This window comes from Trachurus japonicus, chromosome 16, assembly GCF_045865225.1.
Source record: "Trachurus japonicus isolate A0001 chromosome 16, Traja_1.0".
NCBI lineage: Eukaryota > Metazoa > Chordata > Actinopteri > Carangiformes > Carangidae > Trachurus > Trachurus japonicus.
Window position 1 is genome coordinate 14,665,258 of NC_140922.1, and position 18,715 is coordinate 14,683,972.

Below are 18,715 nucleotides of genomic sequence, written 5' to 3' on the forward strand. Positions count from 1 at the left end.
GGAAGGTACCTGAAATCTGAATGGATATACTGTACATGTAACTCAGGGTCAAGTGTGTGGGGAACACATATAAAAGCCTGTGTCCCACACAGCTCAACACAGGGACCTAAATCACAGAGACAGTCATGCTCTTGCTCATTAGTTGTTTTGCCCTTGTGGCCTCTGCACTGGGTGAGTCATCACCACATTAAATGACTGTGATAATAGTAACAGAACATGTCTTTAGTTATCTCTGATAACATTCTGATAAATTTCCTTGTGCATACATGACATATTTGGAGGTAAGCACTCATCATCATTTTTTGACTTTGTGACTGGGCCTCAGGGTGCGGAGTGCCTGCTATCAAGCCCCAAGTGAGCGGATACAAGATTGTAAATGGGCAGACAGCCGTGTCTGGGTCCTGGCCCTGGCAGGTTTCTCTTCAGGTAGCGTAAATATTGCTCTTTAAACACCTACTGACACAGTGGTTTTACTAAAATTTCAACACCATGTGTAATTTAAATGAGAGAGAGATGCAATCTGTGTTGACATTATATGCATCTTTTGATTCCTAGGATGGTAGAGGATTCCACTTCTGTGGAGGATCCCTGATCAATCAATACTGGGTCGCGACTGCTGCTCACTGCCGTGTGTCGTAAGTAACTTTTTATACATCCAACATATACACGAAGAAAATGCCAACGGTGCAATAACTCCTCTGTCGATTATTATTCTCCACAGTCCTAGAAACCACCGTGTTATCCTGGGCGAACATGATCGTCAGTCCAGCAGTGAGCCAATTCAGGTCAAGAACATTGCCAGGGTAAGCAGCACAACAGCACAACAGCAACAGCCCTTAAATGTAAACTTCTCTGAATTAAGTAACTGAGTAATATGGTTTATGCTCACCTCTCAATCCAGGCCATCACGCACCCATACTACAACTCTCAGAACTTCAACAATGACATCACCCTTCTGAGGCTGTCCTCCCCAGTGCAGATGACTTCCCGTGTGTCTCCTGTGTGCCTGGCCTCCTCCAGCACCAGCATCCCCTCTGGAACCAAATGTGTCACCACTGGGTGGGGCAGGACTGGCCAAACCTGTGAGTGAGAGAATGATTTCTAGGTGTTACACTCAGGGTAGATTTACAGACACAGGCACGCATGAACAGCTCTAATTTCACAAAAGGAAAATATCAAAATAAAAAAATATAAAATCACAATAAAATATGCACTAAACCTCTTTCTCCTGTGCTCTCAGCAAGCCCCCGCTACCTGCAGCAGACCGCCCTGCCTATGCTCAGCCCTGCTCAGTGCAAGCAGTACTGGGGTTATAACAGAATCACTGATGCCATGATCTGCGCTGGTGCTTCTGGAGTGTCCTCCTGCCAGGTAACAACCATATCCTAACATGAATTACACATTTGTGAGAGACAAGTCACTAAACCAGTTGTTCATGATAAAATGTATTTTGTGCATTTACAAGTGACAGATTATTTCTTATTACAAATGCAGGTTATAAGCATAAAGGTAATAATTCACAAATTATTTACAGCAACTTGTTGTTGATGATTATTGATCAACATTAAATATACTGTCAGAGGAGAATACTAACAGATAATTTGTAAAGTAATCACTACTCAAACATGTTCAGAAAATATGCATCTAATATCCAAATTATTAATGGGACTATTCACAAAATAGATGAAGATAGCAATTTACAGATCTTGTAACCAAGCAACCAGAAAAGAAAATGATTCCTTCATTAACTGAAGGCTTGTGTGTGAGTTGATTACGCAAGCACATTTTTTGTATTCTGCAGTTTTTGTTAACGCTGTTGAAACTTAAGAGAGGCCTGCCCACATCCTGCAGAGAGTTACATGGCAGAAAACAAGGTCCATTATATCAAGCACTATCAAGAGCTTGATCCAAGGTTTTATTGTATTACATAACCCCATGCACGCTTTTAAAAGTTAATAAGAAAATCATATTTGTTTCATTTCAGGGTGACTCTGGTGGCCCTCTGGTCTGTGAGAGAAGTGGAGTGTGGTCCCTTGTTGGCATTGTGTCCTGGGGTACCTCCAACTGCAATGTGCGTGCCCCTGCTGTGTACGCCCGTGTGTCCTACTTGCGTGGGTGGATTGACCAGACAGTTGCTTCAAACTAACGTCATCATTTAAACATTTCATTGTTTACTGTGATCAGTGACTGTCTCCATACAGAATCAACATTATCTACTCATTGTACTGCAATGCTTGATGCATCTATTAGAAAGTGTGCATTAAATCTCACTTCAAAACAGAAATTGTTGGTTTCCTGTGTGGAATTACTTTTCACCTCGTAGGCTGTGGCTTTACAAAAACAAAATGTGTGAAGTGCATGACTCAGTAAGGTGGATCTAAACGTGCTCTGTTCATCGTTTAACAAGTATTTTACTGAAACTGAAAATGGACAGCAGTTTAGGAAGCTCTGACATGATTACATTTGATAAGGTTGGAGGCAAATTTCATATTTTACCGCAGGGGGTCTGAAAATAAAAACACAAGCACCCAGTAATACATACAATCATTCTGGGGATTATTTCGCCTCTCTTTATACTGTATCATTTATGTTCAATTACCTCCAGTATTTCTAAGATCATGCACCTATTACTACATTGTCCATTCACTGTGCAAGGTTTGCACATCCATGACAGCAGCTAAAGTACTGTTTCATTGGCAGCTGCACTGAGAAGGAGGAGTAATCAAAGAGTCAAAGAGGATGTGCACAGGCAGTATCAAATAGATCAACTTAGTGACTAGAGACAAGACCCTCATCGCACCACAAAAATGGTGAATGGTAAGATATTTTAAATATAGAATTTTTGCATCAATAGAAACATATTTTTCTTCAATATCTTGTTAAACTGGGCAAAGACAAATGTGGACACACCTTTTTAAAATGAATAGGCTGTACTTTCTGCTCATGGTATGCAAAAAGTTTTTTTTTAAAAATTTAGTTCAAAGTATTATTGTGACCTAACCAGCTCTAGTATTATAGTAGGTTTTTCAGTCTTGTAAATGCAAAAAAACAAAACAAGAAACAACAACTTTATTTTCTCTGTGCTTTCTGCAAAATGTGTAGTAAGTAATTATGCATTTCTTTATTCGTCCATTAGCCAGCATCACTTCCAATTCAACCACAGCACCAACTGTGGTGGACTCGGCCAGACACATGGCCGTGGCCAGTGTGGTCATCTACTCCGTGATATTCGTGACTGGAATCGTGGGCAATGGCTTGGTCATCTATGTGACAGGCTGCAGAATGAAGAAAACTGTGAACTCAGTGTGGTTTCTCAACTTGGCCCTGGCAGACTTCCTCTTCACGGCCTTCCTGCTCTTCATGATCATCAGTACTTCTATGAAGACTTGGCCGTTTGGACGTTTCATGTGTAAACTCAACAGCTTTGTGAGTGTGGTTAACATGTTCGCCAGTGTCTTTCTTCTGATGGCCATAAGTCTGGACCGTTGTCTGTCTATCTGGGTGGTGGTGTGGGCACAAAACAAGCGCACTGTTCCCAAAGCACAGATCATTACTGCTGTCATCTGGGTGGCTGCTGTAATCTGCAGTATTCCTTATGCAACGTTTCGTGACATCGGGGAATACGGAGGAAGATCTTACTGCGGTTATGTGAGAAAGGCACCAATTTGGACTCTCTCTATTTTTCGCTTTGTTATGGGTTTCTTCATTCCATTCCTGGTTATATGTGTCTCATATGGGGCCATAGGTGTCCGTGCAAGGCGTCTTCAGAGGACAAGGAATCGTAGATCACGCCGCATTATATTCTGTGTTGTTCTTGCATTCTTCATCTGCTGGTTGCCCTTTCATGTTGTACAATTAATAGATTTACATGGTTTTGAAAAACCAGAGCTCAGGAATATTATCAAGATTGTAGGTCCTATAAGTGTGTTTATGGCTACTATGAACAGCTGCCTGAACCCTATTCTTTACGTTTTTATGTGTGATGAGTTCCAAAAGAAGCTCAAGCAGTCCATATGCCATGTGTTAGAGAGCGCCCTGGCAGAGGACCACTTGTCATTTATGTCCTCTCGCTCCTTGTCTTCCCACCTCTCACGGATTTCCCGGAAGTCTGAATCTACTACCGAGAGGAAAGACACGGCCACTTCCTTACACTTCACAGAAAGCAAAGTCGTCGAGACTGAGGAAAGGGAAACATTGAGCACTGAATAAAACCAGTGCATCCGTCAGAGAAGAGAAAAGTAGATCACAATCTGAAACTTGTATTTCAAATTAATCTCGGCTGTAAATCTGTGCACAGAATTTTTTTTATATTTGCAATGTGTGATTTATGATGTGTTTTATGTTTAAGTGCCTGTACTTACCAAAACGGGTGTTAACGCCCCGGTGACAAACATTCCTCTTCTAGCACATTATTTTTTCAACTTCCATTTTATTCTCTCAAAAAGATGTTTGACAATCATATAGCTCGCAATGTGTAAATAGGCAAATCAACTAAAACAGCCTTTGTAAATGTGCTTCCACTTTCAAGATGGAAATAAGAGACTTTCTTTGTTTCATCAGATAAGGAACTGTGTGTAACTTTGATTGTGAAGAGATTACTTTTGCACGGATGTTGATTTTTTAAAATCTTTCTGCAGTTTTTTTTTTTTTTTTTATGCTCCAGCTTATTTACCCTTGTTAATCAACAGTAGTGTTTATATACAACTGAACTTAAATAACTGAGCTTTATGCATTTTTATACACCAAATAAAATGTATTGATGATGATAATTAGGTGTTTGCATCTTTCTTCATAACAAACACAAGTACACACTACTCACCAGATTTTTACAGGACATTACTGTGAGCATTTATACAATAGCCTACAGTTTTTGCTTGATTTCATCCCACTCTCTGATGTACTCAAACCACATCACACTGTGGGATGTGGTTTGATATTGGTTAGGGTGGAGGGGGAAAAAAGCCTTAAACACAAAAACTTGTGGTTGTTTTAAAATTAGGTTATTTCCTCCCTATCTGAGAAAACACTCTAGTATGTTTTGCATGCTAAATTGTGCTCCACAAGTCCTGCAGAACACAGTGCAGTTGGTACTTACGTATGTGCTCCCTTACTTAAAATTGGTATTACAACAGCACCTTCTAAATAAGGGGAATAGTAATCAACTTAAGGGGATAATTAAACATTTTGGCAAATTCACCTATTGCCATAATCCCTATTAGTCATAGCAGTAGGTTCATTACCTCTAATTATCGGTGCATGTCGTTTTGAGATCTGCGGGGCCCTCAAAACTCATCCAATACACAATCCACCAACTCCAAAACGCTCTCATGGAGATATTGTGACCTGCACATTTGCCATGAAATAATCATATATAATTACTGGTATTAGGACCCATGAAGCAAATACTCGGAACTACTTGCACGTTTGAAATCACTTCGCCCAGCAGCAATGTCTGGAATGTAGTTTCGGCTATGCATTTGCCTTGAAAACAACTCCACCTCGTAATGTTAGATTATTGTTTCATAGCGTGGTGAATGTGCAGGTCACAACTTGTCCACAAGGGCGTTTTAGAGTTGTTGGATTGTGTATTTGATACATTTTGAGGACAGGGGAATCTGTACCATTCGCTGAGCAGCTCGCGGATCTCAAAGCAACATGCACCGATAATTAAAGGGACAACAAGGAGTTTTGGAAAAGCGAAGCGTTTTCACACTACATTTATGAGCCACCGCGCACCGTAAAATTCTTTGACCGGCGCAAGACAGACTCATGTTTTCATTCATCAAGAATTAAAGTCAGAGATTCGAAGACGATCACATACCGTCGTAGTTCCGACCATAAGCGGCGATTCGGCTGCGTTATTCTTATGACTCGCCGCGAAACCGAAAGCAAGGAAACGATATATTTATCGAAAATGGGCCCATTAACAAGTGTGGGTAGCGGAGATTCATCCACATTAATGTGAGACTTTTTTATAACCAAATAGAAACTCCTAGTTGTCCCTTTAAAGGTAATGAGCCTACCCCTATGACTATAGGGATTATGGCCATAGGCGAATTTGCCAAAATGTTGAACTATCCCTTTAATGAGGAAAAGTAGAAATCTCCAGTTTATGATGCATGATTTCAATAATATGTAATAACACTTTCTACAAGCCAGGTCTTTTCTCCATGCTTTATACAAAAAGAGTATAATAGAGAACAGTAAGGGCAGCATCACGACAGTTGCATGGATTTCATCTCTGTGCATCAGAACATTTCATTTAAATTGATAAGCCAATGCAATTATTAAACAATATGCAATTATTCAAATTAATATGTTCTCAGAACAAGTGATTGTTTTTCACGTCAAAACAATATCATTATTTGTCAGCCAGGCATGTCTTCAGACTACATCTATGGATCATTCATATACAGTAGACCAGGCCACAACCACCATCAGAATAAGTCAACACTTTCATAACTTTCTGCGCTGCAATATGGACAAACGTGTCATTATTCCAGCATTTTGCCACTGTAGTTTCTGTAACTTCACACCTCCTACATAACCACAGCAGTAGAGAATGTGGTTTTAGTATCATAACCATCGAGTTTAACTTGAAAATGCTGAATGGAAATACAATTACATTGGCAGATATTAGGCCTCGGCCTCTGGCTTATAAAGATGCAAAAAGCGTATTATTAGCGTATAGCAAAAGATTTAGTCATAATGAAGGTGACATTACCTACAATCCACGTGTGTGGCCTGACTTAACTCTCCAGGACAAACCACTCTAATGTTAATTGGCATCTTCACTGCCACTCATTTGTAGAGAACAAACAAGCAGATCTGGGAGTTTAAGAGACCACAGTGGATTTTAATCAATCGTATTAATGTTGAGAATACACAAGTCAGTTTTTGTGGAAAAATACTAGTGATGAACAAAGTTAATTTATTCAGACATATATGCTTTTTAAGAATAAAAACATTCTCACATCACACCAGGAGACATTCCCACACAGGGAACTGCATCAAATTTAAACACATTTCAAAAACGCAATGCATAGGACGTGTGGTCTATTTAAGGCTCCAGGTTCGGTTAATACTTTCCTATGAGCCTGATTGTTTGGATGGCGGGTGTGTTCAAGCATCGAGTCCTACAGCATGGCTCCGTCCCAACTGCATAAGAGTCCATACCATGGTGGAGAGTTACGAGGAGATCTGCTAGCGATCATAGAGCTCTTTCATCTCCTTTAGGATCTTGATACTCTCACTGTATCTTAACTGGTTCTTGTTGGAACATTCCTTCCATCTGGAAAAAAAAGAGCAATGCATGTAATTTATTCAGCTATTTTATTGTGTATTCTAGTAGGTTTTTTTTTTGTTTACAACTTTTCCCAGTCTCAAATTTCAGAATACAAGATACTCATGTTATCCACAACAACTCTTACATTCTAAAAACAAACAAACAAACAAACAAAAAAAAAACCTTTTGTTATACTAGGTTAGAAAAGATTTTTGTTATTTTTGACCATTCAACAAATTGGCTGGGATAAAAGAAACACTCACTGATACAGTTTGCTTATGATTATGTCGAAGGTGCTGAAATTCATTAAAGAAATAACTAACAACTTTAAAATTAAATTATAAAATGATTTTTTTTTTCAAGTCAGGCTCTTTGGCCTAACTTTTAACAGATTTTAAAAAAAGAACAACACACTAAATACATCGGACATTTACAGCCAGTCACTCCTTTAGCATCACACGGATTATCCATGGGTGAAACTTTACCTTGACGTGACCTCTGAACAGTACAGAGGTCACTGAAATGTGAGTAATTCTTTGCAAAAAGGAACAAATTACGGTCCCAAATGGGTTTTACTGAAAACTTACTTTTGCCTTATCTTTTTCCAGCGTTCCATGTGGTCACATATGAGAGAACCTGATACAGGGACTGAATCTGTTAACTGTATAGAAAGAAAATTATTTTATTACTATGTATCAACACAATGCGTGCAACTGCAATCACAATCACAATGCATGCAAAATGTCATGAATAATTTCCATGCAGTCATCATACAGAACCTTGGTAACAGTAGATTTTTCCATATGTGGGATCCTGAGATTGATGGGTTCACCAGCAGTGCTGACTGGACAGGAGGATGGAGGAGGCAGTCGGTACACATTCTGACCTTTACCGTTTATCATGTCTGGGACCTGGAAAAAGAATAACATTTGGAAAAAGTGAACACAGCAGGACACCCATTACACAAAATTAGACCTGGACTTAGAAATGACTTTCTAGAAATAAGAAAGGATTCTCCTCAATACATTGCATTACTGTTTCAAATAGATTTTAATTTAAGTAAATGATTAATGTTTAAAAGATGATTTCAGAAAAATTACAAAATTATGCCGTTCTCTCTCCTCATTGGATAAAGGTTGTAGGATACAAGGAAAGTTTTCTCCTCGGCTTACAGCAGAGCAGAGTGACTGACAGACCCGTGTCTCTAAATAAGCGATTGCCGTCGGAAGATATAACTACAAACATTCCGCTTACTTCTGCTCTAAGTCAACAGAGCTGTGTGGTATGGTTAACCATTCAGTGCGATATGCTACGGTGCTGTAATCACTACCAGACTGCGGTCCAAGTCAAAACCCACAGATCAACGAAAACACTGCGCGAATCATCCCCTATGATGCTACTAAAACAATACCGTAATTGTGACTCCATTATGCAAGAAGAGACACCCACGGGGGAGACATGAAATGAGAGAAATTAGTCTGGGATATAAGTGCAAAAAGAAGTGGAGTGAGATATAAGAAGACAGAAAAATGGTGTTTAAATTATGCAACTGTTAAAATGTAATTAGACTGTTTGTCACTTAAGTTACACTTTTTCACTGTTCTAAATCAAGCATTTATTTTACAATGCACATTTTGCAAAAATCTCTCTGCTACGTAGTTATTATTCATTATACCTCTTGTTTTCCTTGTTTATGATCCCTTCAGCCCACTCCCTCTTAAGAAATTGGCCACAATAATATTGGTGCCTTTACTGTGCAAACGCTTTTGAGAGTGTTTGTATATGTTTGCATTTGATAATAGAATCACATTAATTAGGGATGTCCCGATCCGATCACGTGATCGGAAATCGGGGTCGATCACGTGGTTTCAGACTCGATCGGAATCGGACGTTACATCCCGATCAGGAATCGGATATATTGCATATCTACATGTCAGGGTTTTCCTATCTGTCTAAAGCGAAGACGGGCCGCATGGGGGGCGTTCAGATGTATTACTTTTACTGTAGACGTTCATCATGTGCGCTCATTACCCAAAGCGACGCGCATTCGGTGCAGCGTGCTTGTGTTTTGTGCATGGTCTGTGGCGCACAGCTCCACGGTGTGTGTGTGTGGCTGCGTCGTCGCGGACAAGTAACGATATGAAATGACGGCGCTTGCGAGAGTGTGAGAGACGATCGTGTCACCGTGTCAGCTCACTGTTTGTTTGTGTGTGTGTGGCTGCGTTGTTTCACTGCTGACTTCCAAGCAGCTTGTTGTTGATGTTTGAGCGCTACACACACCTGCAGCAACAACAGTCACTGACACTGCAGCTTCTACTGAGAGTGAGTCCGACGTAACGCACGTGAGACCGACACACGGACCGACCGCGCAGATGTCGCGGACATTGTTAAACTTCTCATACTGTTGAATAAAAAACTACCGTTGTGTTGCGTGATGGCAGATACAGAACCAGGTATTTACGGTATTTAAAGTTAGAGAGGGGGAAGGAGCGAGGTGAGCTGGGTGAGGGAGGGAGGGAGGGAGGGAGAAGGAGCGAGGTGAGGGAGGGGGGGGGGGGCAGACAGGCAGGAGAGGGTGGGATCAGGGGAGAGAGGCTGGTGATTGAGAAAGACATGATAAGCTATTTTATTTTTGACCAAATGTTCTTGTTGTTGACTTATGGATAACGGCATTAATATTATACTGTGGAGCTACTGTGCTAATATACATTGAGAGTTTGATATCATGGCATGTCTTACAATACTGCAATAAATGTCATGGGCTTGTTATTGAGGTAGAGTATTATTGTGAGATTGTGATATTGTTACATCCCTAGTAGAGCACAAAGAACAGAAAAATAGTGGGATGATACAGTTGATCTACATTAAAAACTTTACTGCATTGCCAAAGTATCGGATCGGGACTCGGTATCGGCAGATACTCAAAATCAAATGACTCGGAGGCAAAAAAATGTGATCGGGACATCCCTAACATTAATAGTAACCAGCATAACTGTATAGCCACACCTCTTCCTCGACCATGCTGTGTGGGGGGCTTGGGGAGGCAGGTGGCTCTCGAACAGAAGGGTTGTTTCTCATCCAGGCACGGCAGATAGGATACAGTGGGGTGCTGGTGTTGAACTGAGCCAAATCCACACTCCGATCAAACAGCTTAATGATATAAGCATCTGGCAAATAGAGAAAGAAAGGGAAACAGACAGTAAAACAAGGTTAGGACCTAGAACAAGGAAATAAAAGGCAGAGTGACCACACAGTAACTTATTGTTGAATTATTTGTGGTATTGGCAAGTTTACTTTGTTTATGCTGATTGCTCTCTGGTATGCCCTCGTCCATCTCTTTTCTCTTCTTCCTCCTATGCTGTGGAAATCGAGCTGAAGGTCTGGGGAAAAATAGATAATCAGAACAAAGACAGAAATGTTATTTTATGACTAATACATTCACAATAATTACTGCTTCTCATTGTATGTTTTCATCTGTTGTTGTATCCAGACAAACACCTTTTTAAAGCACAAAGATGGAATAAGTGAACGAGAAGCCATCAGCAAAATTATTATTTTTTCATCCCCAAATAATGACACAAATTGTTTTTGATGGGTGCTTGGTGGTCGAGTGGTTACAGCACATCCCATGTTGGCAATGGCATAGCCTGTAGCAGTGATCGCCAGTTCAACCCCAGTTCACAATCTTTACTGCATGTTATACCCTCAGTTTCTCTCTGCTTTCTCATCTTTCTTCACCGTCCTAGCGAATTAAGGCATAAAATGCCCCCAAGAAAACTTAACAGATTGTTTTAACTACTGTATGCTCAGGATGAAAAATACATACACTTGCCTTTTTCCAGCAGATGATGGAGACAAATCCCTAGAGGGAGTAAGTGGAGAAGAAAATCTTATAAGGAAACAGATTTTTACTTTGAAAGTGACTCCACAGCACCAAACAGTTTATCAATAATTGCACAAAAATAAGAGTGACAAACACATAATTGGTCCATACTTGTTTAAAGAGTCAGCTGATATTTTTCCAGTGTCTCCCTCACTTTGCTCCCTGTTCAAAATTAAACATTAGTCTTCCACAATGATAAATGATGAAAACAAAGAAAATATTGAAATAATGATATAATAATTTTTACCTTTCATTTTCACTCTTCTCAACCAGTCCCTTTAACACAGCATCCAACCGGCTGCGAGCACCAGTCCCCTCTAAATCTGCAAAAGTAATGATGGTTGTTGTAAACAATTAAATTTATAGAAATTGCAAACATCAATAATGAATATAATGCCAAATGCAATGGCCTTCATTGGGAAGCTTTTTGACTCGAATTATTACTTTATTTTTGTGGGGATACATGGGGTAAGTTACACCGCTCACCTGGCCTTTCAGTTTTGATCTTGACGTGATGCATTGTCTCCGCCTATTGAACGTTTGTATTCCACACGGTAATTACGGGGGGAAAAAGTACTAATACGCCAACTTTTAAAGTCAAGACGTCGATACACGGAGTTCACAGTCTTTAGGACGACGGCGACTCTTGTGACGCTACCAAACAACAACTAACGTACGGCTGTTACAGTACGTTAGCTTGCTAAGATGAACGTTAGCTGCGGTTATTCGTTAGCTGTGACCATTGTATACGCCTCAACGTTATCTAAGTTAACCTGTTGCAACGAGTAGCGTACTAACTGCTAGTCCTGCCGGTTTCCACACATTCAGATGAAAGATACGGCGATATGCTCGTTATATTATTATATCGAACTATAGCATTTACTAGCTTATAAATGCTAACTTAGCTTATATTTGACGAATCGCATAGCCTTTGCAGACTTTCCTCTTCCGCGCGCTGCCGGTTTCCTGTTAACTGATTGGCTCCTGCCCGATGAGATTCTTCAATGTGATTGGACAAACGTCACGTCAATCATATTTAACTCGGCGTTTATTGGCTGGAAGTGTTGGAGTAAATAACGATCGGCGTAAACAATCACGCTCTCTTCTGGTTTCATGGTTTCATCGTTGATATTAAACTACATTTACTCGCACAGACAAAGTAATTATGTTTTCTGCCGAAATGTTTGAGTGGTAGAATGGATTGGGATGTGTGCTGTAGCGACTTGATTTATCCGTGTATCGCTTTGGATGCCATGGTAACTTTCTTTTGTGGACATGCCAAAACAACAAATCAGTTTGGAAAGACTGAAGTGGGTAATCTGGTCTTTGTCTTCACAGTCATACATCGGTGACACCTTATAATCGATTCAGTCATGCGTGGCTGTCCAGCTATAATCTAAACCTTAGTTAAGACAAGGCGTAAACACTGAAACTACCTCTGTGCTACTGTGAACCATCTGTGACTTTCAGAAGCTGCCATGAAGTCCGGGTAAGATCTAAAGACCAGATTGTTATATTTCCATAAAATACAGTTATAGTTAGTTAGTCATGTGTGTTTTTATGTTGTTTGCAGTGGCCCTTTGTTCACAAGACAGAATCCCTTCCAAACAGCAACCAGAGTGGGAAAAGCGCAATGCCACCCATCCAGCAACCAGTCCCTGTCCAAGAAAAAGAAAAAAACAGTATGTGTTAAATGTCACACATGCAACAGACTTCTGGTCCATCTGGTTGCTCTCTTCATATCTATTGTTGTTGTGTTCTTTCGCAGACTTTGAGTCCAGCACGTTCAAACCAGCAATCCCACCCACAAGTACACTCTCCGAGCACAGGAAGCCAACAGCTGTCAGGCAGACCGGACCACTGTTTTGGTGCCACAGATGGACAACCTGTTTTTTCCGAGTTCTGGCCCTCCACTGACTGTGGATCTTCTCCTGCCAGCACTGGGACATCATCCGACATGGAGACACCTAAACAGTCTGCAAAAGCAGGGAAATCCACTGTTCCTCCTGAACTGGGAGTTCAGGAGGATTCAGTGCTGGCAAAGTACGCTTTAATTTGACAGTCAAGATCAAGCCCTCAACAAACCATGTGCCCTCTGTTATCCTGTTAAATAAAACTGTAACATTATTCATGAAAGTCAAATGATGCCATTTCATTACATAAGGAATTACAAAACATGGCATTGTGATGTGAAGCCTGGGAGATAATAGAAACAGATCAGGGTGTAACTCTTTATAACCAGCACTGACCTTTTGGTCTTCCAGATACATTGAGCGTTTCCGCCATGGTCAACCACAAAGCCGAGAGGCACGGCAGCAGACAGCTTCTGCCACGGGAGAGGAGCAGCTGCCGTTTTGGTGGATGTCACCCTCATCAGTCCCCCCCAGTTCAACACCAACTAAAATAGCAGACATGGGTATATGTTCACATACTGTCTTTTAATGCAGGAGTTCTTGACCGTTTCTAGCAACCAAACTTCAGGTGTTGATAGTAACATGTCTTGTAAAAATCCACTGTGATATCCTTCCTGTGCACAGATCTGACAGATGACCACATGCCTGGCATTTTCAGTCGAGCTGGACAGTGCCAACGTGACAGATCCCCTTCTCCAGGCAGAGGATCTCTGAGTGTGAGTGTTTTGGGAACGAGCCACAGTATAACCTGTTGTTCTGTTGTCCATCTCTATCACATTGAAATCAAATCAAATATGTTACCTAAGTTACCTAGAAATATACATTATACAATCCACACAAATTGATACTTTTCTTGTTGTTAATCTTTTAAAGGATTAGTTGGTCTCCATGTCCTGGTTTATGTCACGTTTGTCTGCAAGGGAGACACCTTATTCCAACTAAGTGTGCATATAAATATTTGCATTTCAGCACCACACCACATGTCCATTTGGAAACTTTTGTGTTTACTAAATGCCTGGGAAGCCTTCTCTTATGCAACCTTGTTTGATACATTTATGGCTTGCACAGCCTGCTCATAACAAATTTATCACCCTCATAAAACTCTGAAAGAACATTTGTATATCTGTTCGCAATAAGGCCAGTTTGTGCGACTCAAAGTTAAATTATACACATTTTATTATTTCACCTACAGTGTTGTGAGTGCTTTTGATTACCAATACAAAGAGCAGAACTGAGACTTATTGAGAGTTCTGCCTGCTGTTCTTGCTTCTCAGATTTTGTCAGACACCTCCCAGGGTGAATTTGATGATACAGAGATACTACACATTCAGGAGAGGGCCAGTAGACTTCTTCTGAGAGGGTACGAAGACCAGTGAGTAAAATGTATAATGTATATGTATAATTAATTTAAATGGAAGTAACTTGTTGTCTCTTTAACAGTAAATGCACTCTGAGTGATGGATCAGTCCCTGTCAGCTCGGAGGGCCTGGGATGCTCAGATTTCTCTTCTCCAGTCAGTGTAGATGAGCCAGTGCGACGACCTTTGATTCCTAGTTTAGTAAAATCTACTACAGGTAAGTCAACAGGGTGTTGTAGAATACAAAGTGTTGTTTTCTTCCAATGTTAACACCTACAGTGCCATCCCTTTTACTGCAAAATTGTTTTTTTTAAATGCCATGTTGTGTCAATGTTATTGTTCAATATGTTGCTTAACATTTACAGCAAAGGCCAGCCCGACCTCAGTTCAAGATGTGTCCTCCCACAAATATGTCCTCCCTTCTTTGGGCCGTCCCACACGTCCAGAAGAGGACATCCTGTTCCAGTGGCGTTTAAGGAGAAAGATGGAGCAGGCCAGAGATTGGCCTCAGCCTCTGAACCACCCCGGTCTTCAGGCTCCCGCCTTTAGTAGGCAGGCACCCAGTTTCAGTCATCCCTCAGCTGGTGGACAGGCTTATAAGGTTGGAGTACATGATATTTATTCAAATTGCTGCAATGTTTGTTTCAGATTTGTGTGATCATTTAAATATCTGCTTTCTTTTATGATCACCAGCAACAGCAGAGTACTCAACCTCCTGATTTCACACTAAGAAATACTCCTCCACATATCATGCCTCCCGAGCCAGAGGTAAAAGAAGCCCACAGATCATGTCCCCCTGCGTCATGTCATGGCTCTTCCGTCCCTCACCCCCACAGTATTGGCCATGTTCCTGCCCACATGCATTTACTCTGTGACCTCTTGCCCTGTCCCATCCAGTCAACTCATGCTCTTACCCAACAAAACATTTCACAGAGGTTAAATGAGACCAGAGTCACTGGTGACTCAACAGATATTGTTACTGATGCACCTATTCGTGAGCATATGTCATCCTCAACACATGCTTCATCTGGAGCAATAGAAAAAGAATGGCCTCTTCACAACAGGAGTTTTGAGCCTCACAGCAAAGAGAAAACTCAGATAAAAGAATCGGAAAAGAATGAGAAGAAGCCCTCCACGTCCACCAGAAAGCAAAAGAAATCAACAAGGTGAACTACTGAAACATGTACAAAATGTTAAAAAAAAGAAAAAAAAAAAGAATCATGTCTGAATACTTAATATAGACTTTTTTTGCAGATATGCTGTGGACAAGCAACATACCAATGGCCCTAGCTCTTCAAAGAAGAGTTCTCCACATCAAAGACGTCCAGAAAAGGTCATGCCGTTGGCTAAACAGCAGCAACAGGAGCGAAGCCAGGGGTTTTCTAGTGAGAGCTGTACTGACAATCATGCACCACCACCCTCTCCAATCCACAGTGCCTTAGGACAGGTTAGCACATTTACACTCTGCAATAGCTTTTTTTTTTTACCAACTTCAACTATTCTCAAGTTGTTTCTTTTATGCTTTCTATGTAGTTTGATTAATATAAGAGACTCAAAGCTGCTCAAAGTTGTCTGCTTCTGTGGTCCTAATGCTTTTCCTGCTGTATTGACAACTTGATAACTTGTAGGCAGCAATGCACTGGAAGACAGCAGTGGGTTTGTGAGGATTGTAAATCCTAGCTTTGAATGAATGACTTAAATAAACATCACTTATCACAGCTCTTAAATAAATGGTGCTGCAATTACTCATTGTTGATGTAATGAATGTAATTAAAAGGTGTATTAACCGGTATAGTATTTACATTGTGCCATTACAGGTGGTTTCAGAGGTGTTGTTCTCTACAGTGGATTCATCCCCTGCTCAGAGGTCCCCAACCTGTTTGGTTTCTCCCCCTTGCGTTGCCTCTGCACCTCCACAATCCCGGGTTCCTCTGTGTAAAACACAGAACTCCATGGAGGTCATTTCGCAGCTGCTGCAAGAGGCTGAAGGTGAACCTGTGGCAGCAAAGAGCAGCAACCTATTACCCTGTAGTTAATTATGGAGAATATATTCTGACCTATGAATAGCTACCATTCCCAGCATTCCAAGCCTGTTTAGGTCAAAAGCCCTCAAACTTTCTATATTTTTATTGTGCACTTGTTGGATTGTGTGGTAGTCATAACCAACATAACACAACTTTGATGTTCATATTGATAATATATTGTGATCCCTCATCTTGGCTCATTACCATAACCTATTTTTTAATTTTAATCAGATTCTGATGAAAAGGAGTTTGATGATGACCCTTTGTTACAAGTCCTCCGGAAACAGAGAAAATGGATAAAGGGGCAGATCAGGTAAAGTATAAATAATATAATTGAGCTGGTCAACATGTAAACTTGAGTTGTCCCTTGAAAGCCATCTGTCTTAATACAACATGGATGTAATCTCCAGAGAAATAATCTCTTATATTTTCCTTTTCAGCGAAGTGGATTCTGTGTTGAATGAATTCCCAGATGAGCAAAACGTTACTTGAACACTGGCAAGAGGCACTTGATGCAGTCACTTTTTTTTATTTTTATAAAAGAAATAAAGTTTATTTGTACTTTTTTTTTTAAACAAATATTTCCACATTAAAGAGTTTGGAGATAAATCTGTGTGCATCATAAATCACAATCACAATACAGGGCATTTTACAAAAGTTGCACAAAAGAAGCAGCAGTTTGGTATGTGAACACAGAATATTTACAGACTAGTTCCTTGGTACATTACGTAAGATTGAATATTAGCGGAACAGTATATACAAATCTCAGAGTGCAGGGAATATTCAAACTGTGCCAGGAACAGAGCAAATGTGTGTCTTGGCACATACTGAGTGTGTTGCAGTGAGTGGAGGAGCCGAAAGTTATTTCTGTTTGTGCTTGTGTTGTGGCTGCTGTTGTACTGTATCATACATAGTGAATGTGGTAGAGTGATGTCTGTAAGTGGTATTAATGTGATTAGGTGAGGGAATTGGAGTTGTCAGTCTCCAGCATAGGTGCAGAGATGATAAGGATGCCATCTGGAGAGACTGCTGACTCCAAAGCCAAGGAGTCCACTCCCTTTGGGATTCGGAAGCGGCGGTTAAACTGTCGTGTTGTGAACCCAGGACCATCCCTCTAACAAAACATAAGAGAGTAATACAATTTCAGTGGATAACGCACTTCATAGCTGTTGTAAATGAACCATAACAAAGGATTTAGGATTGCTCCACCTACAGTACTAACCTTCTTCTCTTCATGCTTTCCTTGAACTTCTACAAAATCCCCTGTCACTTTAACCATGAGGTCCTCTGGGTTGAAGTGCTTGACATCAACTTGAACTGTAAATCCAGTGTCATCACAGTTCACCTGCCGAGATGAGTCAGAATTCTGTGTCATTTTGCGGAAATAAAATACCTCTATTTACAGACACCATGCACGTGGGGGGATATTATTAAATTTGTAATTAATTCTTAACCCTGGAAGCAATAGTTTAATTGGGGGAAGAAATTAAGTACTTTTTGGGGGGAGCTTTCAACTGCATCTCAGGAACTTAATCTGCCAAAGATGACTAGATGCAATTGAAAGTTCTGGAAAATCTTCTCAAGGAAAGTTTAGGCCAGTATTTATTTGCACATCCTATATTTTTCACTTTAAAACATAGGCGGATGACTTTTACAGCCTATTGAATAAGTAACTATCATGAAAAGCCATGTTGGTATCATTATTTGATGACCTACCTCTGCAGGGCTGGTGTTATCAGTCTCTGGCATCAATAATGTCGGTGACCAATTATATTGTCCATAAGTCCCATTCAGCCGAGGGATGAGAGGTGGTAAAACCTTCTCCCATGGGATACCGCCAGTTGGCAGAGTGGGTGGCAGGATGAAGTCCATTTCTAATGAGCTGAAAATGAGAATAAAAGAGTTGACTAAACCGCAGCTGAGGCTACAACTTACCAGACTACAAGGATATGGCGCAGCGTTTACCTCTTCTTAAATTTCTTGACCAAGTTAGTGTGCAGGAGGGAGGAGGAGGACAGCCCCTATTTAACTGCTTGTGTGAAGTCCTGAATGAGATATAGTGAGCTGCTCCAGGGATGAACTGCTGCGTCTGCCTGTCTGGCTCCAGGCTCCTCTCTCTCTCTGGCTGCTGGCCTCGACTCAATGTTGTGTTTTATACTGGAGTTACATAACGAGTTGGGAATCCATAGTGGAGTGGGGCACCTTGCTTCTGTTATGTTCTGGACTCATGCGTACCCTTGGGTGTTCAGGCAG

The 18,715-nt window shown here is 40.7% G+C and overlaps 5 protein-coding genes across 8 annotated transcripts; 3 read left to right on the plus strand and 2 right to left on the minus strand.

Annotated features, from left to right (window-relative positions):
- Window positions 1–116: 116 nt before the first annotated feature.
- Window positions 117–2,263, plus strand: LOC146972079 (chymotrypsin-like protease CTRL-1). Its single transcript, XM_085801845.1, has 7 exons — window positions 117–171; window positions 326–426; window positions 556–635; window positions 722–803; window positions 902–1,082; window positions 1,241–1,371; window positions 1,985–2,263. Exons 1-7 carry the CDS (start codon window positions 126–128, stop codon window positions 2,144–2,146), a joined length of 783 nt encoding a protein of 260 aa, XP_085657971.1. The 5' UTR covers window positions 117–125; the 3' UTR covers window positions 2,147–2,263.
- A 521-nt stretch (window positions 2,264–2,784) lies between these two features.
- On the plus strand, window positions 2,785–4,406 carry LOC146972080 (formyl peptide receptor 2-like). Its single transcript, XM_085801834.1, has 2 exons — window positions 2,785–2,817; window positions 3,137–4,406. The coding sequence occupies exons 1-2, from the start codon at window positions 2,808–2,810 to the stop codon at window positions 4,207–4,209; spliced, it is 1,083 nt and encodes a 360-aa protein (XP_085657960.1). The 5' UTR covers window positions 2,785–2,807; the 3' UTR covers window positions 4,210–4,406.
- A 2,288-nt stretch (window positions 4,407–6,694) lies between these two features.
- On the minus strand, window positions 6,695–12,133 carry lin37 (lin-37 DREAM MuvB core complex component). 2 transcript variants are annotated; one of them, XM_085801850.1, is made up of 9 exons: window positions 11,655–12,133; window positions 11,416–11,491; window positions 11,280–11,330; window positions 11,118–11,147; window positions 10,580–10,665; window positions 10,292–10,452; window positions 8,065–8,196; window positions 7,873–7,946; window positions 6,695–7,291 (listed from the first exon to the last, which is right to left on the minus strand). In XM_085801850.1, exons 1-9 carry the CDS (start codon window positions 11,686–11,688, stop codon window positions 7,204–7,206), a joined length of 732 nt encoding a protein of 243 aa, XP_085657976.1. In that variant the 5' UTR covers window positions 11,689–12,133; the 3' UTR covers window positions 6,695–7,203. The 2 variants fall into 2 exon arrangements, with proteins under 2 accessions (XP_085657976.1, XP_085657975.1); XM_085801849.1 differs by having other exon boundaries at window positions 11,112–11,147; window positions 11,655–12,112.
- A 106-nt stretch (window positions 12,134–12,239) lies between these two features.
- On the plus strand, window positions 12,240–17,071 carry proser3 (proline and serine rich 3). Of its 2 annotated transcripts, none has more exons than XM_085801810.1 (13): window positions 12,240–12,657; window positions 12,742–12,850; window positions 12,937–13,211; window positions 13,433–13,584; window positions 13,706–13,797; window positions 14,356–14,453; window positions 14,522–14,655; window positions 14,804–15,039; window positions 15,132–15,604; window positions 15,693–15,885; window positions 16,256–16,427; window positions 16,694–16,775; window positions 16,903–17,071. In XM_085801810.1, the coding sequence occupies exons 1-13, from the start codon at window positions 12,647–12,649 to the stop codon at window positions 16,952–16,954; spliced, it is 2,079 nt and encodes a 692-aa protein (XP_085657936.1). In that variant the 5' UTR covers window positions 12,240–12,646; the 3' UTR covers window positions 16,955–17,071. The 2 variants fall into 2 exon arrangements, with proteins under 2 accessions (XP_085657936.1, XP_085657938.1); XM_085801812.1 differs by having other exon boundaries at window positions 14,356–14,441.
- hspb6 (heat shock protein family B (small) member 6) lies at window positions 16,969–18,589 on the minus strand. Of its 2 annotated transcripts, none has more exons than XM_085801855.1 (4): window positions 18,432–18,589; window positions 18,179–18,345; window positions 17,685–17,807; window positions 16,969–17,576 (listed from the first exon to the last, which is right to left on the minus strand). In XM_085801855.1, the coding sequence occupies exons 2-4, from the start codon at window positions 18,332–18,334 to the stop codon at window positions 17,418–17,420; spliced, it is 438 nt and encodes a 145-aa protein (XP_085657981.1). In that variant the 5' UTR covers window positions 18,335–18,345; window positions 18,432–18,589; the 3' UTR covers window positions 16,969–17,417. The 2 variants fall into 2 exon arrangements, with proteins under 2 accessions (XP_085657981.1, XP_085657980.1); XM_085801854.1 differs by having other exon boundaries at window positions 18,179–18,344; window positions 18,428–18,589.
- Between the last annotated feature and the right edge of the window lie 126 nt (window positions 18,590–18,715).